The sequence below is a fragment of the Ochotona princeps genome, chromosome 9 (assembly GCF_030435755.1).
Source record: "Ochotona princeps isolate mOchPri1 chromosome 9, mOchPri1.hap1, whole genome shotgun sequence".
NCBI lineage: Eukaryota > Metazoa > Chordata > Mammalia > Lagomorpha > Ochotonidae > Ochotona > Ochotona princeps.
The window spans coordinates 2,722,430-2,746,960 of record NC_080840.1 but is presented as its reverse complement, the minus strand read 5'-3'; the positions used below and the strand labels follow the sequence as shown (position 1 = coordinate 2,746,960).

The 24,531-nt window shown below is 41.8% G+C and overlaps 1 protein-coding gene across 3 annotated transcripts in view; it reads right to left on the bottom strand.

The window, feature by feature from the left end:
- FAM135B (family with sequence similarity 135 member B) overlaps positions 1-24,531 on the bottom strand; it is a 288,328-nt gene that overhangs the window by 111,116 nt on the left and 152,681 nt on the right. For all 3 annotated transcript variants that reach the window (XM_058668452.1, XM_058668449.1, XM_058668450.1), the window contains exon 3: positions 12,005-12,084. In XM_058668452.1, coding sequence (XP_058524435.1) covers positions 12,005-12,084 — 80 coding nt within the window. The remainder of the gene's footprint in view (positions 1-12,004; positions 12,085-24,531) is intronic.

Below are 24,531 nucleotides of genomic sequence, written 5' to 3'. Positions count from 1 at the left end.
ATTACTCCTCACTGGGGTACTGAAGATTTCTCTGCATACTTCTCCTAAAACTATTCTGCACCTCAACTGTTGACAAATGCCTTGTTAGAGTTATAAGCCAGTTTAGACTATCCTAAAATCTTCCAAGCTCAGCAAAATTATGCTTCAACACTATAAACTGCTAAATACTAAAACGAAAATAGACACGAGACAGCTGAATAGTACCCTATAGCCATCTTAAGGTGTACAGCAACCGGTTCTGTATATAAACTAATAATTGAAATGTCAATGATGTAGTCACAGGATGTGGTTAAGAACTTGCATTTTTTTTAACATATTGGTTACTAAATACCATGTCAATTAATTCCATAATGTTGTAAATTGTTGTTGATTTTGTGTTGGGGCTTTTAATTGATCGGGATGATATTCTGCCAGCTCTACCTTCAGACCAGAGATGGTCTCCCCAAGAAACCGTTGAATTTATCTGGACAATAAGATGCTGGACTCTATGCTTGGTATACATTTGCAAAGAAAGAATCTTGACTGAATTTGAACTGTGGTAATGCAACAAGGTGTAGGAATCCACCACGCGGGCAGGGCACAGGGAAGGGTTGGGGGAATCCCAGAGCCTACGAAACTGTGTCACATAATGCAATGTAATTAATAAAAAAAATCAAATCATAAAAAAATACTTACCTTATACCTCATGTACAAAATAAACTTAAGTGGATGAAAGACTTAAATAGAAAAATTAAAAATTTAAGCCATATAGAAGAAAACATTCGTAAAAGTTCTTTGACATTGGTGTGGGCAATAATACTTTTGGATATGATTCTAAAAGCACAGGCAATGAAGCAAAACTAAACACGTGAAATTCATCAAACTAAAACACTTGGACAAGTAAGAGAAACAAAAAACAAAACAATGAAGAAACAACCTAGGAAACTTAACAAAATATTTGTAAACCATATCTCTAAGTGGAGGTTAACATAAAACAATACAGTACTCATGAACAGCATAACCAAGTGACAAAAGCAAGTCAGTTGATTATCAATTTTAATATTGGGAAAGGATTTGAATGGACATTTTTTCCAAATACTTTATAAGAATGTGCCAGAGGTATAAGAAAAAGTCATCAACATCACTGTTTATCAAAGAAATACAAAGAAAACCAAATGAGATAAAATCTCACACTGTTAGGTAACATCAAAAAGTCAAATGGTAACTGTTGGTTGAGCATGTGGGAGAATAACACACACATTGTTGGTGGGCACACAAGTTGCCGCAACAGTTAAGGACCATTATGGAAGCTCCTCAAAGATCTAAGGGACCACACAACACAACAATTCCACTTTTGGACTTACATCCGGAGGAAATAAAATCACTATCTTGAAAAAGTATCTGTACCTTCATGACCTTGCAATATTATTCACAGCAGACAAGACACAGGAACACCCAAGTGTCTGCCCATGGATGAACAGAAACGAAAGGAAAAAGAAAACACAGCATCATGACAACGGGATTGGATTCAGATACATGAAAGCAAGCAGCGACAGCATTTATGCCATGTGGATGAACTGTGAAGGTAGTATCATACCGAGAGAACGAAAGGCAAGTTTGACATGACCTCATAGTGTCCCAACTCTGAAAGCACACTGGCGTTTCTCCCCAGGAGCTAGGAGAAGGCAGGGCAGGAAGATGTTGGTCAAAGAGTAGAAGACTTCATTTAACAAGGCGGATCGTTTCTGAGGCTCTAACAAGTGTTATGGTGGGTATAATAAACAATATGATATTTAATACTTGAAATTTAGTAAAAGAAGTTGTTAAGTATTCTTGACACCCACACATTAGCCACACACAGTGGTGATCTGTTGACTAACTTAATTACTGTGATCATTTCAAAAGCATATCTATTCAAATTATCATGTGTAGGCTGTGAATACAACTGTATTTGACGATTTACATCAATAAAATTAGAAAAAGAAACAAAGGTGGTTTATTGCATCATCATTCCCAAGATACAGTATTGAAGTTTAATCATTTAATATAATGGGATTTGTTATATAAATCACAACAAATATATTAAATAAAAAAAATTGTGAGACAATCGAAAAGGTCTGTTTCCTAGCACATGAATGGAACATGTTTAGAATAAACCTTAAATGACCTAACCTGCTGAAATAGCCCAGTAATGTTTTATGAATGCCTTACTAAAACTGCAAAGAAACGGAAGGCCTCTCTCATGAGGAAACAAGAAAATACTGCGCATGCCAAGCAATTTGCTAAGATCTCATTTTCCTGAGTTAAAGCACCGGCTTTACCACTGGCTGCTAATCTCAGCAAATTAATGTAATGACTCGGCCTCTGTAAGCTTCCACTTCATCTTGAAATTCCTATCAGCCCTTAACTACTGCATTTCCCATTCAGGACTATTTTCTCTGGTTCCTAATTCATAGACATCAAGGTAATGACCTCCTGAATCTACTCCAAATGGATGCAAACTACCTAGAAATGGAAACAGCAGCAGGATAGTACCTCACTCACACCTGATACAGTCCTCACATCCTACCTTCGCTTGTTCATTTCTTTGACCTAGGTTCCCAAGCGTACAAGCTTCAGAAGGGGGAAGCTGAAACTCAACTCAAGAAAGGCTCCAAACGGGGCGGTTCCTGCCAATGGCATCCCAGCATACCCTGGTGCAGACAGTCCAGCCTAGTGGGAGAGGCACAGCCAGTGCCTTGGGCTATGCATTTGCCTAGAGACAAAGCCTCCCACCTAGGGAACCTGGGTGTTGGTCCTGAGGGGTGGATATCAAGTCTGAGAATCAGGAAGAGTGAAAGCACAGCCCTGCCTTCCCTGACCTTCAGTCGGATGGGTCCCAGGAAGTAGCCACACTTAGAATGGTGACTGCTTATCAAGCCAGGGGAGAATCCCTGGGTTGACAATCTGTGAGCAGAGCTCAGAAGGAAGATTAGAGGCAAAGAGGCAGAGGAAAATGGAGACCAAGACAAAGGTTCAGCTGAAATATTAGATTTGGGGGTGGGGAGGAAACAAAATTGTACTTAACTGGAGGGCAAAACAAGCCTATGTCTAGTGGGGAGGCAGAACTGAGCTGAGGGATTTAATGATGTGCTAAAAAGTGATCAAGAAGAAGCAGCACCTTCAGTACATCAGCAGGTGTCTCGGACCAAGCACAGGCAGCTGCTTGCTGAGTAGGAAGTAGTTCAGCCTGGGTGTGGGGCATGTGTCAGGGATAACGGAACAAGTTTTATTTCAAAGACCCTGAGGATAAATGCTGCTAACCTTGGCCTGAATCAAAGCCCCTGTAACTTTTGGTGCTGTGGACTGAGGCATTCTCTTTGAAATTCCCTTTTCTTTGGCTGATCTTCCCCCCTCTCTTTCTGCCCACCTGTGGGTGTGCCCAGGGCCTCCGAAGGCCTTGGTTGTCTTCTCATCAAAAACCAGACTCTACCTGCAAATGAAAGCTCATCTTTTCCTTCATCAACTCTGTGTTTGCAGGTGACTCCACTGGAACTGGCTAGGTGCCCAGGGGGCTCTGCTTAGAACCCCCTGCATCAGGCCCTTCTTGCTCACTTCAACTGAATCATTTTTAGGCAATGGAGCTTTTTCCCCACACATCAACTGATCCTTGCATGGACACTAGAGCAATAAAACATGTAAACGTGACTTTAAAAACACAACACATATTTAAAATACACAATACTTGCTAAAGAAATCAATGATGCTATTCTGATTTACATACACATTTAAAATCAGGATCGATTGAGCCTGGACTTTCACTTGGCACAGAGGGTTAACCTGCCACTTGTAAGACCAGCATCCCATTCAGAGCACTGGTTAGAACTGCAGCTGCCCCACTTCCCATCAAGCTCCCTGTTAATGCACCTAGGAAAGGAGAAGATGGCCCAAGTACTTGGGCCCTTGACACCCACATGGGAGATGCATATGGAATTCCCAGATTATGGCTTTAACTTAGCCCAGTCCCAGTCATTATGGTCAGTTGGAGTGTGAACCACAGGTGGGAGACCTAAAGAAGTCTCTTCATCTCTCTTGCCCTCTCACTCTATCTCTCTAATTGACCTATAAATAAAAAAGTTTAAAAACTATTTCTTTCCCTGATGGTATGAAATATAACATATTAAATATTTATAAATCCTGTAAGCATGAAAACATCTTTTGTATCATATATATATATGATATATATGATATATATATATATATATATATATATATATATATGATTCTCCCCATTTTTCCTTCTAAACATTTTTGACTCTAATTTTCATTTGTTTCTCCCATGGTCCATTTTCCATTAATTGCAAACAAGAATTCAAAAACAGAAAAAAATTTGGGATTTACATATTGAAGACTTCAATATATAAATTTATGTTTAAAATAATAACAGACATTTTGTTCATTGTGATTTTTTTTAAAGCTTAAAGTATTTAAACAGTATTTAAAGTATTTAAACAGTAAAACCGAGATGACCTTCTTGGGGTAAGCTGTGCCCTAGAAGTACATGGAATACTGGGAACTCTAAAGGTTTAATTTTATTTCTGCTCTTACAGGGTCTGTGAGGGCCAGGGCATGAAGAGAAGACTGAGTCCAGGAGCCTGGGCCAGACAATTTCAGTGCTCATGGAGGGCAATCAAAAGACCAACAGAGGGAGTGCAATTCCAAACAACGTGGACTGTAACGAGCAGATAGCAGATGGAAGATCTCTCCTCTCTCTCTCTCTTTCTCACACACTCTCTCTCTTCTCTCTCTCTCTCTCCCCTTGCCTCCTCCTTCTTTCTATCGCCCTCTGAATATTCCTTTCTAATAAATAAGAAGACACTTACAAATTTAAAAAGATGCATCTCTGAGGAGGCCACATTTGAGAAAAGAAAGAATGGGATGTGTTGAACGTACCAACCAGACAAGGTTGGCAAAGAATCACCATATTCCAGGCAGGGTTAAGCTCCAGGAAGAGGTGATCCCACATAAAGAACTCTGAGATAGAAACTCACTGCCTAGTCTTTTGGGGGCTCTTTTAGGATTTTTTCAAGTTAATCAGTATTTTTAATAACTACTGAGAACCTAAAATAGCACATTTTCCTACTGAGATGCTTTCCTCAGACAGTTGCATCCTTTTGTGTTAATTACATAGAATTCAGCCTCTCTTCCTTCTCATTCTTTGGCCCAAACTGTCTCTGATGTGGTCTCGTCTTTCATTCACTAATTCAATAAACACATAGGGAAAGATCACCACCAGGCGCCAGGCATCGGGCACCCCTCCAGGAAGCAGAACACGGGAGCAGCATGATGCCAGGGCTCTGGGGAGAGATCTTAAGTAAGAATCAAAAATGCTTTTCATTTTTCAAAAGATCCACTGACTCTGAACAAACTTACTGTATATTACAAAAATCTTCTCACTGCCCACCTGCCGGTCCATATCGAGACCCTGGCTGAAAAGCGAGTAGAAAGATTTCCTGCTCTATATTCTGGTTAGGAGAGCACTGAAACTACAGCCCAGCACCAGGAGGCCCTCCTCACACACTGAATAAGCAAACCCCATCAGGGCTAACATGTTGGTCCACAAAGTTTGCCCCATGTATGCAGATCCTGGCTTCTGGAACTAAGCTAGAAACAGCCTTGATTGAGGGAGGGCTCCTTCTGTCAGCCTCCTTCCCTATGCCTCCACACAGTCCTAGGCTTAGTTCTCACAGCCACCAAGCGGCTTTCATTCTCACTGACTGGCAAAGACAGCATAGCCCAGAAAGGTGAAGCGGGCCAGGGCCAGCAGGTATCCAAGTGTCTGGTCCCCTATCTGTGCTTCAGTCAGACACTGGGCTCCTCCCACCCACAAGAACACCCCTTTGCGCCTTTTCTTCTTCTCCGGAATCACACATCAAGGGCTCTTTATCTATCTACCATCTACTTATTTATCTATATATCTATTTTCAGGTTCACACTAAAGAGAGGCAAGCCACACTGTAACAGAAGCAAACTCCCTCACACAGGTCCAGACTGTTTATGCTGCTACCTAAGCAAGGAACAAGCAGTGACCCAGACAGCAGCAGAAACTTTCCCAATAGGTAGGCAAATGCTAGTAAACAAGTGTCCATTTGGGCCTGGCACAATGGTTCTGTGGCTGAAGTCCTTGCCTTGCAAGCGTCAGGTCTCACATGGGCACCAGTTCACGTCCTGGCTGCTCCACTCCCCATCCAGCTCCCAGCTTGTGGCATGAGGAAGCAGCAGAGGATGGCCCAAAGCCTCGGGACTTTGTACAGGTGTGGGAGACCTGGAGGAAGCTCCTGGTTCCTGGCTTTGGATTGGCTTAGCTTTGACCATTGCAGCCACTTGGGGAGTGAACCAGCGGATGGAAGAGCTTTATCTCTGTCTCTCCTTCTGTAAATCTGCCTTTCCAATAAAAATAAATAAATCTTTTTAAAAATTAAATGTCCACTCCAGGATAACTCAAGTATCAGAATCCTGTACAGGGGACCTCCCTCACTTTCTATACAAAAGGAGGTTTACCTGGATGACCGGGAGCAGGAGTCAAGGCACCTGGAAAAACAGGTGTACTCAAATCCCCACAGTCACTTAATCCTTGTTCCAATCCCGAGGTCTCTACAAAGGCACCTCCATCAAGCTCTGTGTCAACAAGCCCCATTCAGAGCCTACTCACAAGGAGCTGGAGTGTTGATGCAGAATAGTTACAGCAAAAAGCAGCATAGGCATGCAGGAGGGGAGGGTTAGGTGTACAAGCGCCTAGACAGAGGTTGTTTGAAGGAAACTCCCAGGAAGAATGACTGATTCTAATGGGACAGGATATTGCCCTTGGACAGCCTGATCCTGCACACTGCATGCAGGCTTCCTGCGAGTCAGTGGGGTCAGAGCACAGGAAGGGAGGGAAAGGTGTTCACCATACCAGAAAAGCAGGGGCAGAGGCAGAGAGGGAGGAAGCACAGGACATTATAGGACATGAACAGACCTTCAGGAGCCAAACAGGCTGCAGAGCCAAGAATACTGTGTCAACCTGGCTTGACCCAACGGAAGCAGGATCCTGGACAACTGCCAAAGTGGACTTGTGATCTGTCAGGCTTTCACAGTCTGGTCCTCACTGGTTCTGAGCCAACTGTTTTGATTTGGCTGGAAGAAGAGAGCATGGCACCCCTTCCTCCAAGTGCTCTGCCAAAGCAGGGAGTCCATCCAGTGAGCCCTGAGCCCTGAGCTGCCCTTTCGGGCCCCCAGCAGCTCCTCAGATGCTTGCAGTGGGAATAGTTTGCCTACTTAGCATTCTTCATGAAAACAGGCATATTTGGTATTTAGGTGCACTTAATCGACCCTGAAAAGAAATTAAATTGATTCATTTGAAGGCAAAATGTCTTTTCCCCACCCTCTACACGGTGAAATCTCAAATGCCTCCACTTAATGGAAATGTAAATTCCCTCTCAAAACATTACTAAAACTAATCATGACAATTTCCATGCCTTTGCACAATTTACAGTGCTGTCCGTTTTTGTGCTTTGACAGGGAAAGGCAAGCAGGTGCCTGGATGTGACTCCCAGTGAGCCACAGCCTCCAATGCTGCAAAGGTCCCCTCCCCAAGTCTGCCTTAATGACCAGCTTCCTCAGGAGAAAGACTCCCTTCCTTCTCTTCTCTCCTCCTTCTCTTCCTTATTTTTCTTCTTTTCTTCCTCCTCCTCCTCCTTCTTCTTCTCTCTCTCTCTCAACATCTCCAGATAGGAAACACACCATTTTGGTGGAAGGAAATAGCTAACGCTAAGTAAATATAACACAATTCACAGGCAAGGACACATCAATTACTTGTAACTTTGAACAGAAAACACACCTGAGACCCACAGAATGTAAGCACATCCTTCAGGTAAGTTAAAATTTCTTACATGCAATTTTCCTTACTGGAAAATCTAACTCCTACTTCAATTAATCATGGTCCATTGATGTATCTCTTGGGACACTGTCATTCTTCTGGATTTGTGAGAGGCATCCTAAAGGTTTGTAGAACCAGGATAAATACTGACTTGGATACAAATGCCGTATCCTTGTATTGTGGCCTCATGAGTCAAGCTACTGCCTGCAGTAGCTGCCATCACAAATTGGCACCAGCTTGTGTCCTGGCTACTCCACTTTCAATCCTGCTCCCTGCTAATGACCTTGGAAAAGCAGCAGAAGATGGCACAAGTGCTTGGGCCCCTTCCCACTCCCCGTAGGAGACCCAAAAGTTCTTGGTTTAAGCCTGGCCCATTCCTGACTGTTGTGGACATGTGGGGAATTCAAGCAGATAGAGGATCTCTTCCTCCTCCTCTCCCACTATAACTTCAACTTTCAAATAAATAAATAAATCTTAAAAAGAAAATCAACAATGCACCATATTCTTGACTGACAAATGTAATTCGAGTATATATGACTTGTATGCATAGACCTGATTCTCCAACGGTGCACAAGGATACAGCAAGAATGGGAAAATTCCAGAGAAAATCCCGTCATCTTCTGCATCACTCTGTAAGGGCCCTATGCTCACCAGGACAATAAACCAGCACCTGCACTTCTGCGGCTCACAGGCTTGGAACTGACCCAGCTGAAGCCCCCTGCCCACATGCTCTCATCTCAATGTAGACTGAGTCCACCAATAGCCTCCTGTCCAATGCTGAGTTCTGTAGCCTGTGGTGTTCCTCCATTTTCATGACATCATATCGCCCTGCTATGACCTCTCTCTAGGTCACTGCTATCTGGGGGATGCCTCTCGGACTCCATCTACCATCTTACCTTGCACCATGAACTGGGCAAGGAGCTTCAAGCAGAACACCCTCCAACCCGCTGGGTAAAGAAGATATTAGCCAGAGGGCTTATGCTGGGTCAGGCAGTGCTAGAATATTAGTGGGGTTTTAAGTACCTTGTACGGAGGACAAGTCCTGATTTGTGGAATGTTCCTACAGCTGACTAGGAACAGGAAGATGCCATGGTGGCTTTTTTCTTCTGTGCTTTTGAAACAACCAATGGAAGTCCTGGACTCATTGAGTCATTTGACAACCACATGTAATTTACTTCAGTAATGACAGACTGGTGGCCTTTAGATTCATGCTCTCTCCCCCACACTGAGTCAACACCCCCTCAGTGTTCCCACATCCACGCAAGTGGCTCCCTTCATCCGTGCATCAGGAATTAAGAGCATGTCTGACAGAGCTGCCACTCCTTCATGATCTTCTGCCCTTTCCTGTACGTGGAGTTTTCTAGAACATCTAAGAGCAGGACTGTTCTGGACCAATGAGAGGCCAACATCTACCCTCATCCACTGAATGAGTTGCACTCATACTGCTAGCTCAGATCAAAACAAGGCACTAGCATTCCAGTGAAATCATCCCTACAGCACGTTCCAAAGAAGCGCTGCAGAAGGCACACGGCACAGGAGTCACGCACATCAGGAATTATTATTGCGTTTAATTCACAGGATCTAGTCGTAAACATCCAGCTTGTAAAGTAAGATAATGGAACCTGCACCTAAGTGATCTATAAAAGCATGTTTCCACAGAATGTCACTGTTATAGAACTGGATTTCTTAAGATTTAGAAAACGAAACAGTATTCTGTTCCTTAATATATGACACATGCCACATTTTTGGACAGTGCTGAGTTTATGCCATTAAAATGCTTCCACTGCATCTGGCTGTGCCCTTGAGACAAAATCAGCTGCTAGGATGGCAAGTGTGCCCTGCTGTGATGCAGCCACAGCTGTGATTCTTGGGTTGGCCCCACCTTCACCAGCACTTACTCCAGATCCTGCACTGTCCCATAACGCCCTCGCTCTGTGTGGGTTCCAATGACAATGGTTATTCTGCCAGGACTGTTCTACCCTTCTGTTGTCTCCGGGAGCAGTGTCAGCCCATCTCCTCGTTGGAGAGACCCTCCACAGTGAAGCCAGCCCGTCTCGATCCACCTGGTGTCATCACATGATCTGTGTGACCCTCCCTGGTCCATCAGAGACAATGTCAACCCCAGCCAGGGTGGAAGGCTTCTTGTGCCCAGGCACAGGGCCCAGCAGTCAGCATAGGATCAGTGCCATTAAGTAGACAACCAGCAGCTTCTAACCTAGCATGAGCTCCAAGGAGCCTTCCAGCAGTGTCAGGAAGCTTTCCAACTCCTGCATAATCCATCTGATCCTTGCCATACACCTGAGAGGCACGTGTCGCCCACAATGCTCATTTTAAACATGAGGATCCTAAAAAATTAACTAAGAGGAAATCTTCTCTAAGTTTAGGAAGCTAAGAAGTAATGGAAATGGAATTTGAACCTGGAGCACTTCTGTATCTCTAAACAGAGCAAGCCTCTCCGTTTCCATTTAAGAGGTGAGTAGAACAAAACAGGCAATTCAATAATTTGTTCCAGCCAGAACTTTCTACTTATGCATGCCACAGACAGCATCACATTTTTCTTGAGTCCCCTCCCCCCACCATTTGCTCTGTATTAATGTATCATATTTGGCTGCCAAACATATGTTTTTTATGTTTTCCCTCTTAAAGGCACTCAGGTAATAGACAATTAGCTCAGATGTCACTCTGTAAAATGACAGCCAAAGCCCTTCCCATCCCTGCAGATATGGCTTCCTGTGCAGGGTCAGAGTCCATCTCCCCCTGGAGTTGGGCTGGCCTTGTAACTTGTTTTGGCCAGTGGAATATGGGAGGAGTGACTTGTGCCAGTATCTGCACACTCCTAAGTGACCTGGAATCTTCCACACACCCTGGGTGAACTGAAAGAATTCTGACAACTCAGTGGAGACGGAAGTTCGGCATTCCCTCCTGGTCCACCCAGCAGGCTCAGCTGCCCCCGTTCAGCTCATCTCTGCTGCATGTAGTGCATGCATGACCCTGTCCAAACCCGTCAGCTGGAGATAACAAAGAACATCAAAATCATCGTTATAAAGTACTGAGCTTTGGGTGCTTTAGTATAGCAGTATCTGGCTGGAAGCGATGCAGCTAGAAAAATCACACAAAGGAACAAATGATACTGCCATGTGCACAGTCCCTCTGCATGTACTGCTAGCTATCGGTCAACGTCTGTTATAACAGCAGAACGGCATAAAACGTGAGTGCTTAGCACCTTCACTGTGACTATTCCTCAGTCATAAGAAAGAGGGGTTGGGACACCACCCCTGACCACCCACCCACACACACACACAATTTTAAAAAGTATATTGCATTTTTATTTCCTTTACATAGCACTGTCTGTTCTGCAAGCCACTTGGTGGAGGTTACAAGACACTGGCTGCCCAGCAGTCTTCTGGTTCTAACAGTGGGCACAGCTGATGGCACTTGCTGCCCTGAGTTGCAGGGAGAGGCACAGAGCTTGTAAGGAGGGCTCAGTGCCTTTCAGGTGCCAAGTGGGGTGTTGCCTCCTCCGGATGCTCAGGGCTCTTCCCCAGGCTTTTTGGCTTGACACCGAGGACTGGACCCTCCCTCACACCCAGGATCCCAGGATCTTGTGCGTGCGTACAACTCATTAGGCACTTTCATTGTGCCATTTCCTATCCTGGCACATTTTCACTTAAAACATGTAAATGTTTATAAAGCATATCATTCTTTCACTTATATTTTCACTTATATTTTCTAATTGCATTGGATGTGGATTTCTTTTACAGAATTACCTTATTTTATTTGAAAGGTAGAATGACAGAGATACAGAGGAGAACCCAGAGAAAGAGATCCCCCATCCACCAGATCATTTCCCGAATGGCCACAAGAGCCAGGGCTGGGCCAGGCTAAAGCCAGGGGGTAAGAACTCCCTATGTTTCTCTCACATGGTTGAACACTAGGGCCATTTTCCTCTGCTTTTTTTGAAAGCATTAACAGAAGGAGATATTAGAAGCACAACAGCCAGGACTTGAACCAGCACTGAGATGGGATGGAAACTTCACCTGATAGCCTGGATGCCTATGGGTGCCCGTGGAGATGAACGAAGGCAGGCCATGGGGGCGGGTGAGTGCCCCACGACCTCCTTCTGCTCACCTGTCTGACCAACAATGGAGGCGCTCAGTCTGTGGGGGATCCTTGAGGACACCTTCAAGGTCAGCTGGATGTGGTAGTACCTAAGGAAAGAGCAGAGGACAGGCTGCTGATCATCCTTAGTTGATTTCAATAAAACGTTTGCATTGAATCCTGAAAGACAATTGTTAGGCAGCACACAACACCACATGAATGTAAAAAGAGGTGTATTCTGTCAATAATAACAGAATGCTTAGCCTCCTTCCTGATTCTTTGGCCAAGGAAACAGGTTGTCTTGTTGTAGCTTTACCTAGTGCCGTGAACATTTCTGGCTTGTGGGATTCCCTAGCCTGGGACACATGAGGAGAAATGAAAATGTACAAAACTTACTATGTAGCCATTTCCTGGGCTCTGAGGACCTTAGCCTGTCTGCTGCTTGTCTGCTGGTAATAATCTTCTTGGGATTTGATTTATATAAGTTTTCTTGAGGCATTAGTTCAAGGGTGCTAAAGCACATGTTGAGATTTCACACCCACAGTTTATTTACTTATTTTGATAGGGTTTGAGAGACAGAGAGAGAGAGGAGAGAGAGAGAGAGAGAGAGAGAGAGCTCATCTACTGTTTCATTTTCCAAAGGTCTGCAACAGCCTGGACTGGGACAGGGGCTAAAGCTAGGAACCCAGAAAGGCATCCGGGGCTCCTGTGCGGGCAGGGACCCCACCGTGTGAGTCACCGAGACTGTGGGTCAGGACATGCAGTAGCAGAGAGATGGGGTCGGGAGCCAGGGTTACGTGCTGAACCTGGGTACTCTGCAGTAGAAACTAGACATCTTAACCAGTAGGCTAGCCAAAATCATGACAGGAAATTGTGTTTACTCCTCATTTTACAAGTTCAGGAGCAAGTTCATAGATGCTACACACTCTATTCAAATCACAGAGCTTGAAAATTGAGCCATCCCTGCTACAGATACAAATTCAATGGTGGATAGTGTTTGTTGTACATGTGCTCTGTTCATCACAGGCACCTCACTGCCATTGGAAATTGTCTTAAAATACACTCAGAGCACACCTGGGGCTGCAGCCCAGCACTCTCCTAACCATGAGGTCACTGAGCTGCGGGAGACGGAGAAGTTCTTGATCCACCCTATTGCACTTCGCTCATTGACACTGTACTTCTCAACAGACTTTAAATCAATGAAAGAGGAGAGCAATGATGATGCCACAAATGTTTCCACGTGCACACAAGAAAACGTGAATTGCAAGGCTTTGAACTTGCAAGGATGCTTCTGCACTTGCAGGAAAAGTGGGAGGAGCTGCAAGAGGTTTCTGATAGCATAGCACTGATATATTGAAGAGAAGGGAAAAGCAACACAGTGGGGAAAGTGCCTGGCAATGCTTGGGACACGCGACTGCTCTGTTTCTAAAGAAGAGATATGTGCATAAGTGATAACATAGCAGAAACTCAGTGTCTCTGTGCACTTTCTACCATATTTTAAACTATCTGCTTCTCTGTGTCATGGACTTCTTAGCTTACAGAGATGTCATACCCCTGAATGCATCTGCACACAGTCCACCTAAGCTTCCTCTGCCCATCACCTTCAACGCTGCCCAGTCTGCTGTGGCATCAAGTAAACTCAACTTCCTGCCTGCAGCTATGCCCTCTTCCTCCTCCCCAACTCTGCTGACAGAGTTAAAGCAACAAGAGCTGCACAGGCCATCAGTTTACAAAAGGGCAATGCAGGAAGCCTGGGCTCCACGCAGCAATAGAGACAGCATAAATATGCCCTCTAATGTTACACCAAAGTGTTAGAAGAAATTTGCTGGAGCAATGAGTTACTTTTCTTGTTTTATTTTTCTTTTTTCAGTAAACTGCCCTGAAGTAATTGAACATCCACAGACAAAACAGAAACAAATAAACTCTTTAATCTCATACTTCATGCAACATTGCCTCAACATGGATCACTAACTTAAATGAAAAACATAAAGCTATATAAATCTTTCTTTTTTTTCTATCACCGCAACACGCCTAGCCTCAAGAACGGACGGACACAAGGGAAGAAGGCTGACTACACACCCCGAGAAGAGTCCAACTTAGGAAAACACGGTCAAAAGTAAGAACAGCCTAAACAGGGTCCCAATGCCCAACAGCTAATTTCCTGTCACTCCTTCATTGTCTGTCCCTTTCAGGCCTGGCCTTCTGTTAACACAAGGAAGAACATGGCTGACTCCAAACACAGAGGCCCAGCAAGTGGTGAGGTGGTAGCTCAGCTTCTTCCTCCCAAACCACTCATCTCAAGGTCACTCCTCATCCCACCTGAAAGTGGCAGCCAGGCTCCAGGGCACAGCACAAGTCTCACCTCTGGCCCTAAAACCACTCCATCCTAGACAACATTTATCACATGACCCATTGCCTGGAATGTCAACAGAACTTACTGTCTGTGCTATCTTCGGTTTCAACACCTACAATGTCTCCCATATTAATAGTCCATTAAGATCAAACAAGTGGGCCCAGCAGCGTGGCCTAGTGGCTAAAGTCCTCGCCCTGAATGCGCCGGGATCCCATATGGGTGCCAGTTCTAACCCAACAGCCCTGCTTCCCATCCAGCTCCCTGCTTGTGGCCTGGGAAAGCAGTCGAGGACAGCCAAAGCCTTGGGTTCCTGCACGCATGTGGGAGACCTGGAGGAGGTTCCTGGCTTCAGATCGGCGCAGCACTGGCCGCTGTGGTCACTTGAGGAGTGCATCATCGGATGGAAGATCTTTCTCTCTGTCCCTCCTCCTCTCTGTATATCCGCCTTTCCAGTAAAAATAAAATAAATCTTTTTTAAAATTTTTTAATAAATAATACATATTTATTAAAAATTCAAATACAAAATAAAAGCACAATATCCCACCCAGTATACAGACAGCCACATAAATCCCCTTCCCTCTAATCCCATTCCCCAGAGGTTATCACTGTGAACAAGTTAAAGTATATCCTTTGAAACATTTTCCTTTGTATATACAAGCATATATAAACACACATAAATGCACTTTTGCCTTTTACAAACATGAAATCATGTAAATGTACACATTAATCTTCAATTTCTATCTTCATTCATTCAATATACAGAAAATTCACAACAAATCTGATTATCAGTCCTCTTGGGTTCGTTTTCCATTATATAAAATCCATATTCAAGCATCAATTACAAAACTCTTGATAATATACTTCCTGCCATCTTTGAGTCTCATCTCTAACCACTCCAGTATGAAAAGACTGGAACATAAATTACCTTAAATTCTTCCTGAAACAAAGGCAGTACAATCAAACAAACAAACAAACTAGGAACACACTCTGTCATTCCTAGATTTTGGCCTTTTCACTTTGTGTTACATTCTGCCTGGACTTTTCCATCTGGCAAGTCCCTAATTCTTCCAACAATCAGCTTAAAAATGATCTCTAGAAGACAAGACTTCCCAGCTTTTTTCAAGACGTAATCACTTCTCTATTTACCCCTATACTTTATAGCTAACTTCTTAATTGTACTTATCTCACAGTACTGCAGTAATTCATTTACATGTTTTGAGTTACCCTTCCATCCAAAGGATCTGATGGAGTGTTTATCTTGGAGCAGGTACTCAGTAATTTAACTGTTGAGGAACCAATGCTTTAGGAACATTTGCTGAGTACCTACTATGCATAGAACCATATCCCAAGCATGAAAAGAAACTTATCATTTTGTCCTAAGGAACTTACCATTTTCCTATTATTTCCCCTGGGTGGATGGGGGAGGGACAGAACACATTTATTATAAGACCACATATTGCTTCTGACATATAGTTGGTTTCAAAAATCTATAGTCATTTGCCTCAAATTCATTTAGGAACAAGGCATTGCATAATCAAATAAATCACAAAACAACGGGTAGTTTGTCCAGCAGGTCTGTTAAATGTGGCACAGAGCCTCCCAGATCCCAATTCTCTGTCCCAAACCACACCGTCTCCCTCCTAGGACATCATGCTGTCTTCATTTTCCATGCCCATTCTTGTGTTCTCCTGAAGCACACGGGGCTGTTTAGGTCTTACACCACCAGATCCCACATCAGAGTCACTTCCACTCTCACTCAGCTGGATAGCAGAGAAAGGATTATCTCCTTCCTCATCACTTCCAGCATCTTCCTCATCATCTTCTCCTTCAGACATAAGCAAATCCTCATATAGGACACTGGCTTGAGAGTGTTGCACAGTTTTCTCCTCTTCATCTGCAAGATCGCCATCTCCATTTTCATATTCCTGAATTACTGGCTTTTCTACAGTGGCAGTGGGAATATCCAGTACAGAAATATTGCTCTCATCTTGATATAGAGAGGCATCTCGAGACATACTGAGGGATGTGCTGGTATCATACAAATCAGGAGGCTGAGGTGTGTAGGGCCCAGGAGTCATAGGGTCCAGGCTTTCTAATTCTGCTTCCTCCAAAGCTGCTTCTTTAGCCATACAAATATCCTTCTCAAGTTGAGTCAAGTGCTCATCATACTCAGTCAATGTCTGGTAACAGACGTTCACAATTTCCTGAGCAGTCTTAGTATACTGACTCTCAGGCCCCTTTCCATGTTGGCTTCCTTATATGAGAAAAAAATCAAGTGTCATATAGGGGAACCCCAATTAAACTCACAGCTGACTTTTCAGAGGAAATGTTACAGGCCAGAAGAGACTGGAGTGATATATTCCAGATTCTAAAAGAGAAAAAATTTCAGCCCAGAATAATTTACCCTGCAAAGCTCTCCTTTGTCTTTGAAAATGAAATAAAATTCTTCCACAATAAAGAAAAATTTCAAGATTTTGTCTCATCTAAACCTGCCCTACAAATGATATTCAAGGAAGTTCCTATGAAAGAAAAGAGAAATAGCAACCATCAGAAACAAAGGCAAATGTGGAGAACATCCAACTAAAACGCTAACACAAGACCTAATTTAGAACAACACATCGCCAAAACGACAGGACCAAACTGTCCCTTATCTATAATAACGCTGAATTTAAATGGCTTAAACTCATCAATCAAACTCCATAAATTGGAGGACTGGATCAAAAAACAAAACCCAACTATCTGCTGCTTACAGGAGACACATCTTACCAACAAAGATCAGAAAAAAATTGAAAGTGAAAGGGTGGAAAAAGATACTTCAAGCAAATGGTAAGGTAAGACAAGCAGGAGTAGCCATTCTTATATCAGATGACATAGACTTTGATGTGAAGAGCATCAAAAGAGATAAAGAAGGATACCACATAATGATCAAAGGATGCATCCAGCAAGAAGAGATCAGCATAATAAATGTTTATGCTCCAAATGCCAAAGCATCTAGCTACGTGAAACAAATATTAACTGGATTAAAGGGAGAAATAGACTCCAATACGATCATAGTGGGGGACCTTAATACCCCATTAACACAAATGGACAGATCAAAAAACCAGAAACTCAGCAAAGAAACAATAGAACTCATTCAAACTCTAGAGCAAATGGACTTAGTTGACATCTATCGAACCTTTGATCCTACTGACAGAGAATACACATTTTTTTCAACAGTACATGGAACTTTCTCCAGAATTGATCATATTATAGGTCATAAAACAAGCCTTAGCAAATTTAAAAAAGTGGAAATTGTACCATGCACGTTCTCAGACCACCAAGGAGTGAAGCTTGAGACCAAGAATTCGACACACCAAGGAAGACTTACAAACATATGGAGGCTGAACAATATATTACTAAATGAGCAATGGGTTAGAGAGGAAATCAAAGGGGAAATTAAAAAATTGCTTGAAACAAATGAAGGCATCAACACAACTTATTAGAACTTATGGGACACAATCAAGGTGGTGCTGAGAGGAAAGTTCATTTCAATTAATGCTTATCTCAAGAAACAAGAAAAGCACCAAGTAAATCAGCTAATCTTACAGTTGAAGGAACTAGAAACACAACAACAAAGCAATCCTAAGACTAGTAGGAAAAAAGAAATCATCAAAATAAGGGAGGAAATAAACCAAATAGAGACCAAGAAGACTATACACAAGATTAATCAATCAAAGAGTTGGTTCTTTGAGAAAATCAACAAAATAGACTCCCCACTAGCTCGACTAATTTAAAAAAGGAGGGAGAAAATACACATCAATAGTATTAGAAATGAGAATGGAGATGTAACAACAGATACCTTAGAAATACAAAGAATTATCAGGAACTACTATAAGCAACTATATGCGAACAAATCAGAAAACCTATAGGAAATGGACAGATTTTTGACAATATACAATCCACCAAAATTGAATCAAGAAGCAATTAACAATCTAAATAGCCCAATAACACGCACTGAGATTGAATCAACAATTAAAGCCCTCCCAACCAAGAAAAGCCCGGGACCAGATGGCTTCACTGCTGAATTCTACCAAACGTTCAAGGAGGAACTAACCCCAATTTTACACAAGCTTTTTCAAACAATAGAAAAAGAGGCGATTCTTCCAAACTCGTTCTATGAAGCTAATATCACTTTAATACCAAAGCCAGAGAGAGAAACAACTGAAAAAGAACTACAGATCGATATCCTTGATGAACATAGATGCAAAGATCTTCAATAAAATACTAGCCAACAGGATACAACAACACATTAAGCAGATTATTCACCTGGACCAGGTGGGATTCATCCCAGGCATGCAGGGATGGTTCAACATTCGCAAAACAATAAATGTGATACATCACATCAACAAGTTGACTCACAAAAACTATATGATCCTCTCAACAGATGCAGAGAAGGCATTTGATAAAATCCAACACCACTTCATGTTAAAAACCTTAAACAAGATAGGCATAGAAGGAACATTCTACAACATAATCAAAGCAATTTATGATAAACCCAATGTCAGTATCATACTAAATGAGGAAAGACTGGAAGCCTTCCCGCTAAAATCTGGAACTAGACAGGGATGTCCACTCTCACCGCTACTCTTCAATATAGTTTTGGAAGTCCTTGCCAGAGCTATTAGACAAGAAAAAGCAATTAAAGGAATACAAATTGGAAATGAGGAATTGAAATTATCGTTATTCGCAGATGACATGATTCTCTACATAGGAGAACCAAAAGACTCAGTCAAAAGACTTTTGGAACTCATAAGAGACTTTGGCAAAGTAGCAGGATACAAAATTAATGAACACAAATCAATGGCACTAATGTATACAAATAATTCCACCGCTGAGAAAGAAATTGTAAGTACAGTTCCCTTTAAAATAGAGGAAAGAAATCTTAAATACCTAGGAATTAAGTTAACTAAAGATGTGAAAGACCTCTATGATGAAAACTATAAATCATTTAAAAAAGAAATAGAAGAAGACCTTAAAAAATGGAGAACCTTACCATGTTCTTGGATTGGCAGGACCAACATTATCAAAATGGCCATATTACCGAAAGCAATATATAGATTCAACGCAATCCCAATCAAAATCCCAGCAACATTCTTCTCAGAAATAGAAAAGATAATACAGAAGTTCATCTGGAATCACAAAAGACCACGAATAGCTAAAGCTGTCTTGAAAAACAGAAATCAAACCGGAGGAATCACCATTCCAGACATCAAGACATACTATAGAGCAGTGGTTATCAAAACAGTCTGGTACTGGTACAGAAACAGAGAAGAAGATCAGTGGAACAGAATAGAAATACCAGAAGGGGATCCACACATGTATAGTCAACTAATCTTTGACAAGAAAACAGAAAATAATCCAGGTAAAAAACCTGGTCTATTCAATAAAAGCTGTTGGGACAACTGGATAGCAGCTTGCAGAATAAAGAAGCAGGACCCGCACCTGTCACACTATACAAAAATCAGCTCTAATTGGCTCAAGGACTTAAACCTACACCCAGAAACCATTAAACTACTAAAGGAAAACATAGGAAGCACACTCCAAGATATAGGAACAGGGAAAGACTTTTTAGAAAAGACGCCTAAAGCAACGGTAATCAAATCCAAAATGAACAAATGGGACTATATCAAACTAAAAAGTTTCTGTACAGCAAAGGAAACAATTAAAAAAGTGAAGAAGCAACCAACAGAATGGGAGAAAATTTTTGCATTCTACACAAGTGACAGGGGACTAATATCTAGGATCTACAAAGAGCTTCAGAAACCCAGGGATAGTGAAAAAATAAACCCTGTAGCAAAATGGGCAAAGGAAATGAACAGACATTTCTCAAAAGAACAGATTCAAATGGCTAACAAACATATGAAAAGATACTCAGGCTCTCTAGCCATCAAAGAGATACAAATGAAAACCACCTTGAGGTACCACCTAACTCCTGTGAGACTGGCCTACATTCAGAATTCGGAAAACAACACATACTGGCGTGGATGTGGGGAGAAAGGTACCCTCCTTCACTGCTGGTGGGAGTGTAGGCTAGTACAATCATTGTGGAAATCCATATGGAGAGTGCTTGGAAAATTGCAAAAAAACCTGCCATATGACCCAGCAATCCCGCTCTTAGGAATATACCCAACAGAAGTGAAATCTGCATACGAGAAGGGGATCTGTAATCCTATATTCACAGCAGCACAATCCACAATAGCAATGACATGGAAACAAACCAGATGTGCATCTAAGGAAGAATGGTTAAAAAAACTGTGGTACATCTACTCAATGGAATATTATTCAGCTGTCAAGAAGAACGATATTATTCTATTTAAAACCAGGTGGTCCCAACTAGAAACCATTATGCTCAGCGAAATGAGTCAATCACAAAAGAATAAATACCATATATTCTCTCTCATATAAAGCTATATAAATCTTAAGCAGAAAAGTTTCCAAATATATGCTAGACATACAGCTAAGAAAGTGTTCTCCTTGACACGAAAAGCAGGATCCAAAAACAGAAAAAACAAATACATTTCATTAAAAGTAAATACTTCTGGTCTGTGAGAGAAGAAAATAATCCTGCTAAGAGGATTAAAACAAAAGCTACAGTGTCAGAGAAAATGTCTGCAAATTACATGCAACTGACCATGTGTGCACCATGAATTTCTGAAATTTCCTGCTCATTAAAATGTGTTTACATCCCAAGCGTAAGACACACAGCAGGGCGATTCACAAATGTGAACACTGAAGGAAAAGCTTGACTCATCTGATACGGAGACCACGCCAAGGCTCAGCAGCACTGTCGTCTCCTTTCGTGCTCTTTGCTCGTCCTTTCGCTATGTGAACTGCCTGCCAAAGGTGGTGCAGACCAGGGGACTCACATGCTGGAAGACTTGGGGGTGCCTTAGAAAACGCATGTGTTCAAGAAGCCTCACTCAGGCACCAGCTAAGGTGTGACTAACTCGAGCATTAACGAATCAGTAATGTCTGAATATAGTAAGTGGATAATATTTAAAGAGAAATACACATAAAACACGACAAACACACAAGAAACATATATTGTCAAAGAGGATCTATCAGGAGTGAGTGAGAAAAAGACATTCAAATGTCCCTGAGACCCAAAGTAATATAGATATTCAGCACAAATCCTACCAAAGTTTCAATGACAAATAAGGAAAACAAGAATATATTTGGAATTACAGAAAATTCAGAACAACCATAACTCTCCTGAGAACAAAAAAGAAAAGGTGTCAACAAAAGATTTCCTGATTTTAAATTATGTTACAAAGTTACAGTAACCAAACCAGTATGATATTGACATAGACACAGGTGTATTATATATTAATGGAACAGAAAGCAGAGTTCAGAGATAAATTCAAGAATATACAGCTGACTAATATTTCAGTGGCACACAAACATACCCAAAGGTCAAAGGAGAATCACTTCAATAAACTGTACTGAGAAAACTGAAATCTCTCCAAGCAAAAGAATGTACTGCATACTTAGCTTACATGACTTAGAAAAACTAACTCAAAGAGCCAATGCTACAGCAAAAGGGCTAACCTGCCACCTGCAGCACCAGCATCCCACACAGGCATCGGTTTCAGTCCTGGCTGCCCCACTTCCAACTCATCTCCGTGCTAATGTTCCAGAGAAATCAGCAAATATTGTTCAAGTGGTTGGCCCCTTATAACCACATAGGAGACCCATGAGAAGCTCCTGGCTCTTGGCTCCTGGCTTTAGCCTAGTCCAACCTTGGCCATTAGAGCCATTTTGACAGTGATCCAGCTGATGAAAGGACTCTCTCTTCCCATCTCGCCTTCTCTATCCCTGTCTCTACTTTCCTTCTCTCTGTCTGAAACTTTACCTTTCAAATGAATAAGATAAATCTTTTTTAAAAAAACAATTCTCGGTGTTTTAAATTCTTTTATATATGACTTGAAATTCTTAAAGAATACTAGAAGAAAAGAAATATGGGAAAGCTCTTTGACACTGTTCATTGCATTTGTTATTTTTTGATATGACACTAAAAGCATAGGCAACAAAACAAGAAATAAAAGAATGCAAGCACTTCAAACTAAAATGCTTTTATGCAGCAAAGGAAGTATTACCAAAAATCAAATCACAATTGTTAGTTGGAAGCTGCTTGCAAGCAATATATCTAGTAAGATATTATTATCTAAAATAAGAAAAGAACTCACACAAATCTTTAACAAATAATAGTAATAACACATTTTTAGATAGTCAAAGGACCTGGAAAAAACAAATTTTCCCAAAAGATTTAGAAAGGACAAAGAAGTGTGAAAAGATGCCCACATAATTATGGAAACACAAACTAAAGTCACAGTGAGACATCATTTCATACCTATTAGGGAGAGTATTACAAAAATGTTGAAAGATAACAGGTGTCAGTAAGGATGCGTGGAAAGAACACGTAGGAATATAAAATACTACAGCTATTAAGAAAAAAGCATGGGTATGCCATACCAAAATCAAAAATTTAACCCACAATGCCTCTACTGGAATAAACCCTAAGGAAGTAAAGTCAGAGCCTCATAGAGATACCAGATAGCTATGTTCATTGCAGCATTGTTCACAATAGCTAAGACATGAAAAGCCCTGGATAGCCGTGGATCGGTGAATAGAACCACTGAGGGATGGGATGGACAGGTGGAGGAACAACAGTATATATTACATATTATAAGTTACATTATATATTACATCTTATATATTACATTACATACTATGTTATATATTATATTATACACACACATATAATATCATTCATTCCTTAAAAGAAGATAATACTATTTGCAACAGCACGGACAAACCTGAAAGATATTATGCCAAGTAAAATAAACGAGTCACACCCACACTCAAAGTAAATCTTGCTTATATTTGAACCATTTGGGGAGTGACTCAGCAGATGGGAGCTATCTCTTTCTCCCAACTTAAAAAAAAATCTTTAAAAAAATATGACCAAGTCTCCAGTATGCATTCTAGCAACAACAAAGAAGACTAAGTCGACTCGCACAATGAAATCCCAGTGGAGGCAACAGAGAAAACGACCTGAGATACCTGTGTCTGCAAGAGGGCAACAGTGGTACGGCAGCGGGCACCTGCCCTGTCCACAGCGGGTCACCATTATGCAAAGAGAGGGCAACAGTGGTGGGCAGCGGGCACCTGCCCTGTCCACAGCGGGTCACCACTATGCAAAGACAGTGACTGTGTATTGCCAGATCTTTCCAGTTTCCAGGAGAAGTCAACAATTTGACCTTTCAAATATAACAACTTTAAAATGCCAAGTATTGGCTCATGAATCAATGACAAAAACAATGCTAGCAGCAGAAACAATTGACATCAGCAGCCATGGCCGCAGAACTAGCAATACAAGTCTGTCCCAAGAAGATGACACTTTTTTGCAGCTAAGTCTCAGGGGCTAATAATACACAAACTAGTAATGACACACATACCAGAAGTCACTTTTTATTTGTGCATTTCATCATCAACAGAAAGGACACAAATTCCACCAGCACCACCACCAAGTGTTAGAGTTCAACAGCTTTTTTTTTCCTCTGAACTTAAAACAGGTCAGACATGGCCTAGGCATCCTAAAGCAAGTGGCCCATCAGAGAGACAGAACTCCATACCCAAAGTCACAGAGGTGACAGTGGGTGGCCGCAGTTCCAACTCCCGTGAGAGTTGCACTTCTTTCTCCTGTGGCACCTCAGAGGAGCTGCGTTTGATTGTATAAAACAGATTTATGTATCACATTGTATAAATCTTTTTATCATTAATTTCAAACAGCTCTCCAGATTCTTGTTCCTTAAAAGCACTTAATCCTCCCAAATTCCGCTTCAAAGCATCAATGTTCATTCTGAACTTCAGATGTATTGCAGGCATCATTTGAAACAAATATGTTTCAGTTGGGTTGATATATTTGGGGCTATGCCCTGATTTTAGTAATTCTCCTTTGTTTCATTTGAAGTTTCTGCCAAGTCATACATCCATATAACACATAGTAAAGAATAATATGGATGGCACTGTTTGATACTTGCAGACTTATCTCTGATGTGCCTACTATTACTTTCCATTAACGATGATAGAATTAACATCTAAGCCTAGAAGGTGTTTTACTTGTTCACATACTCAGGAAGTGGTATAGCTAAACCCCCCAAAC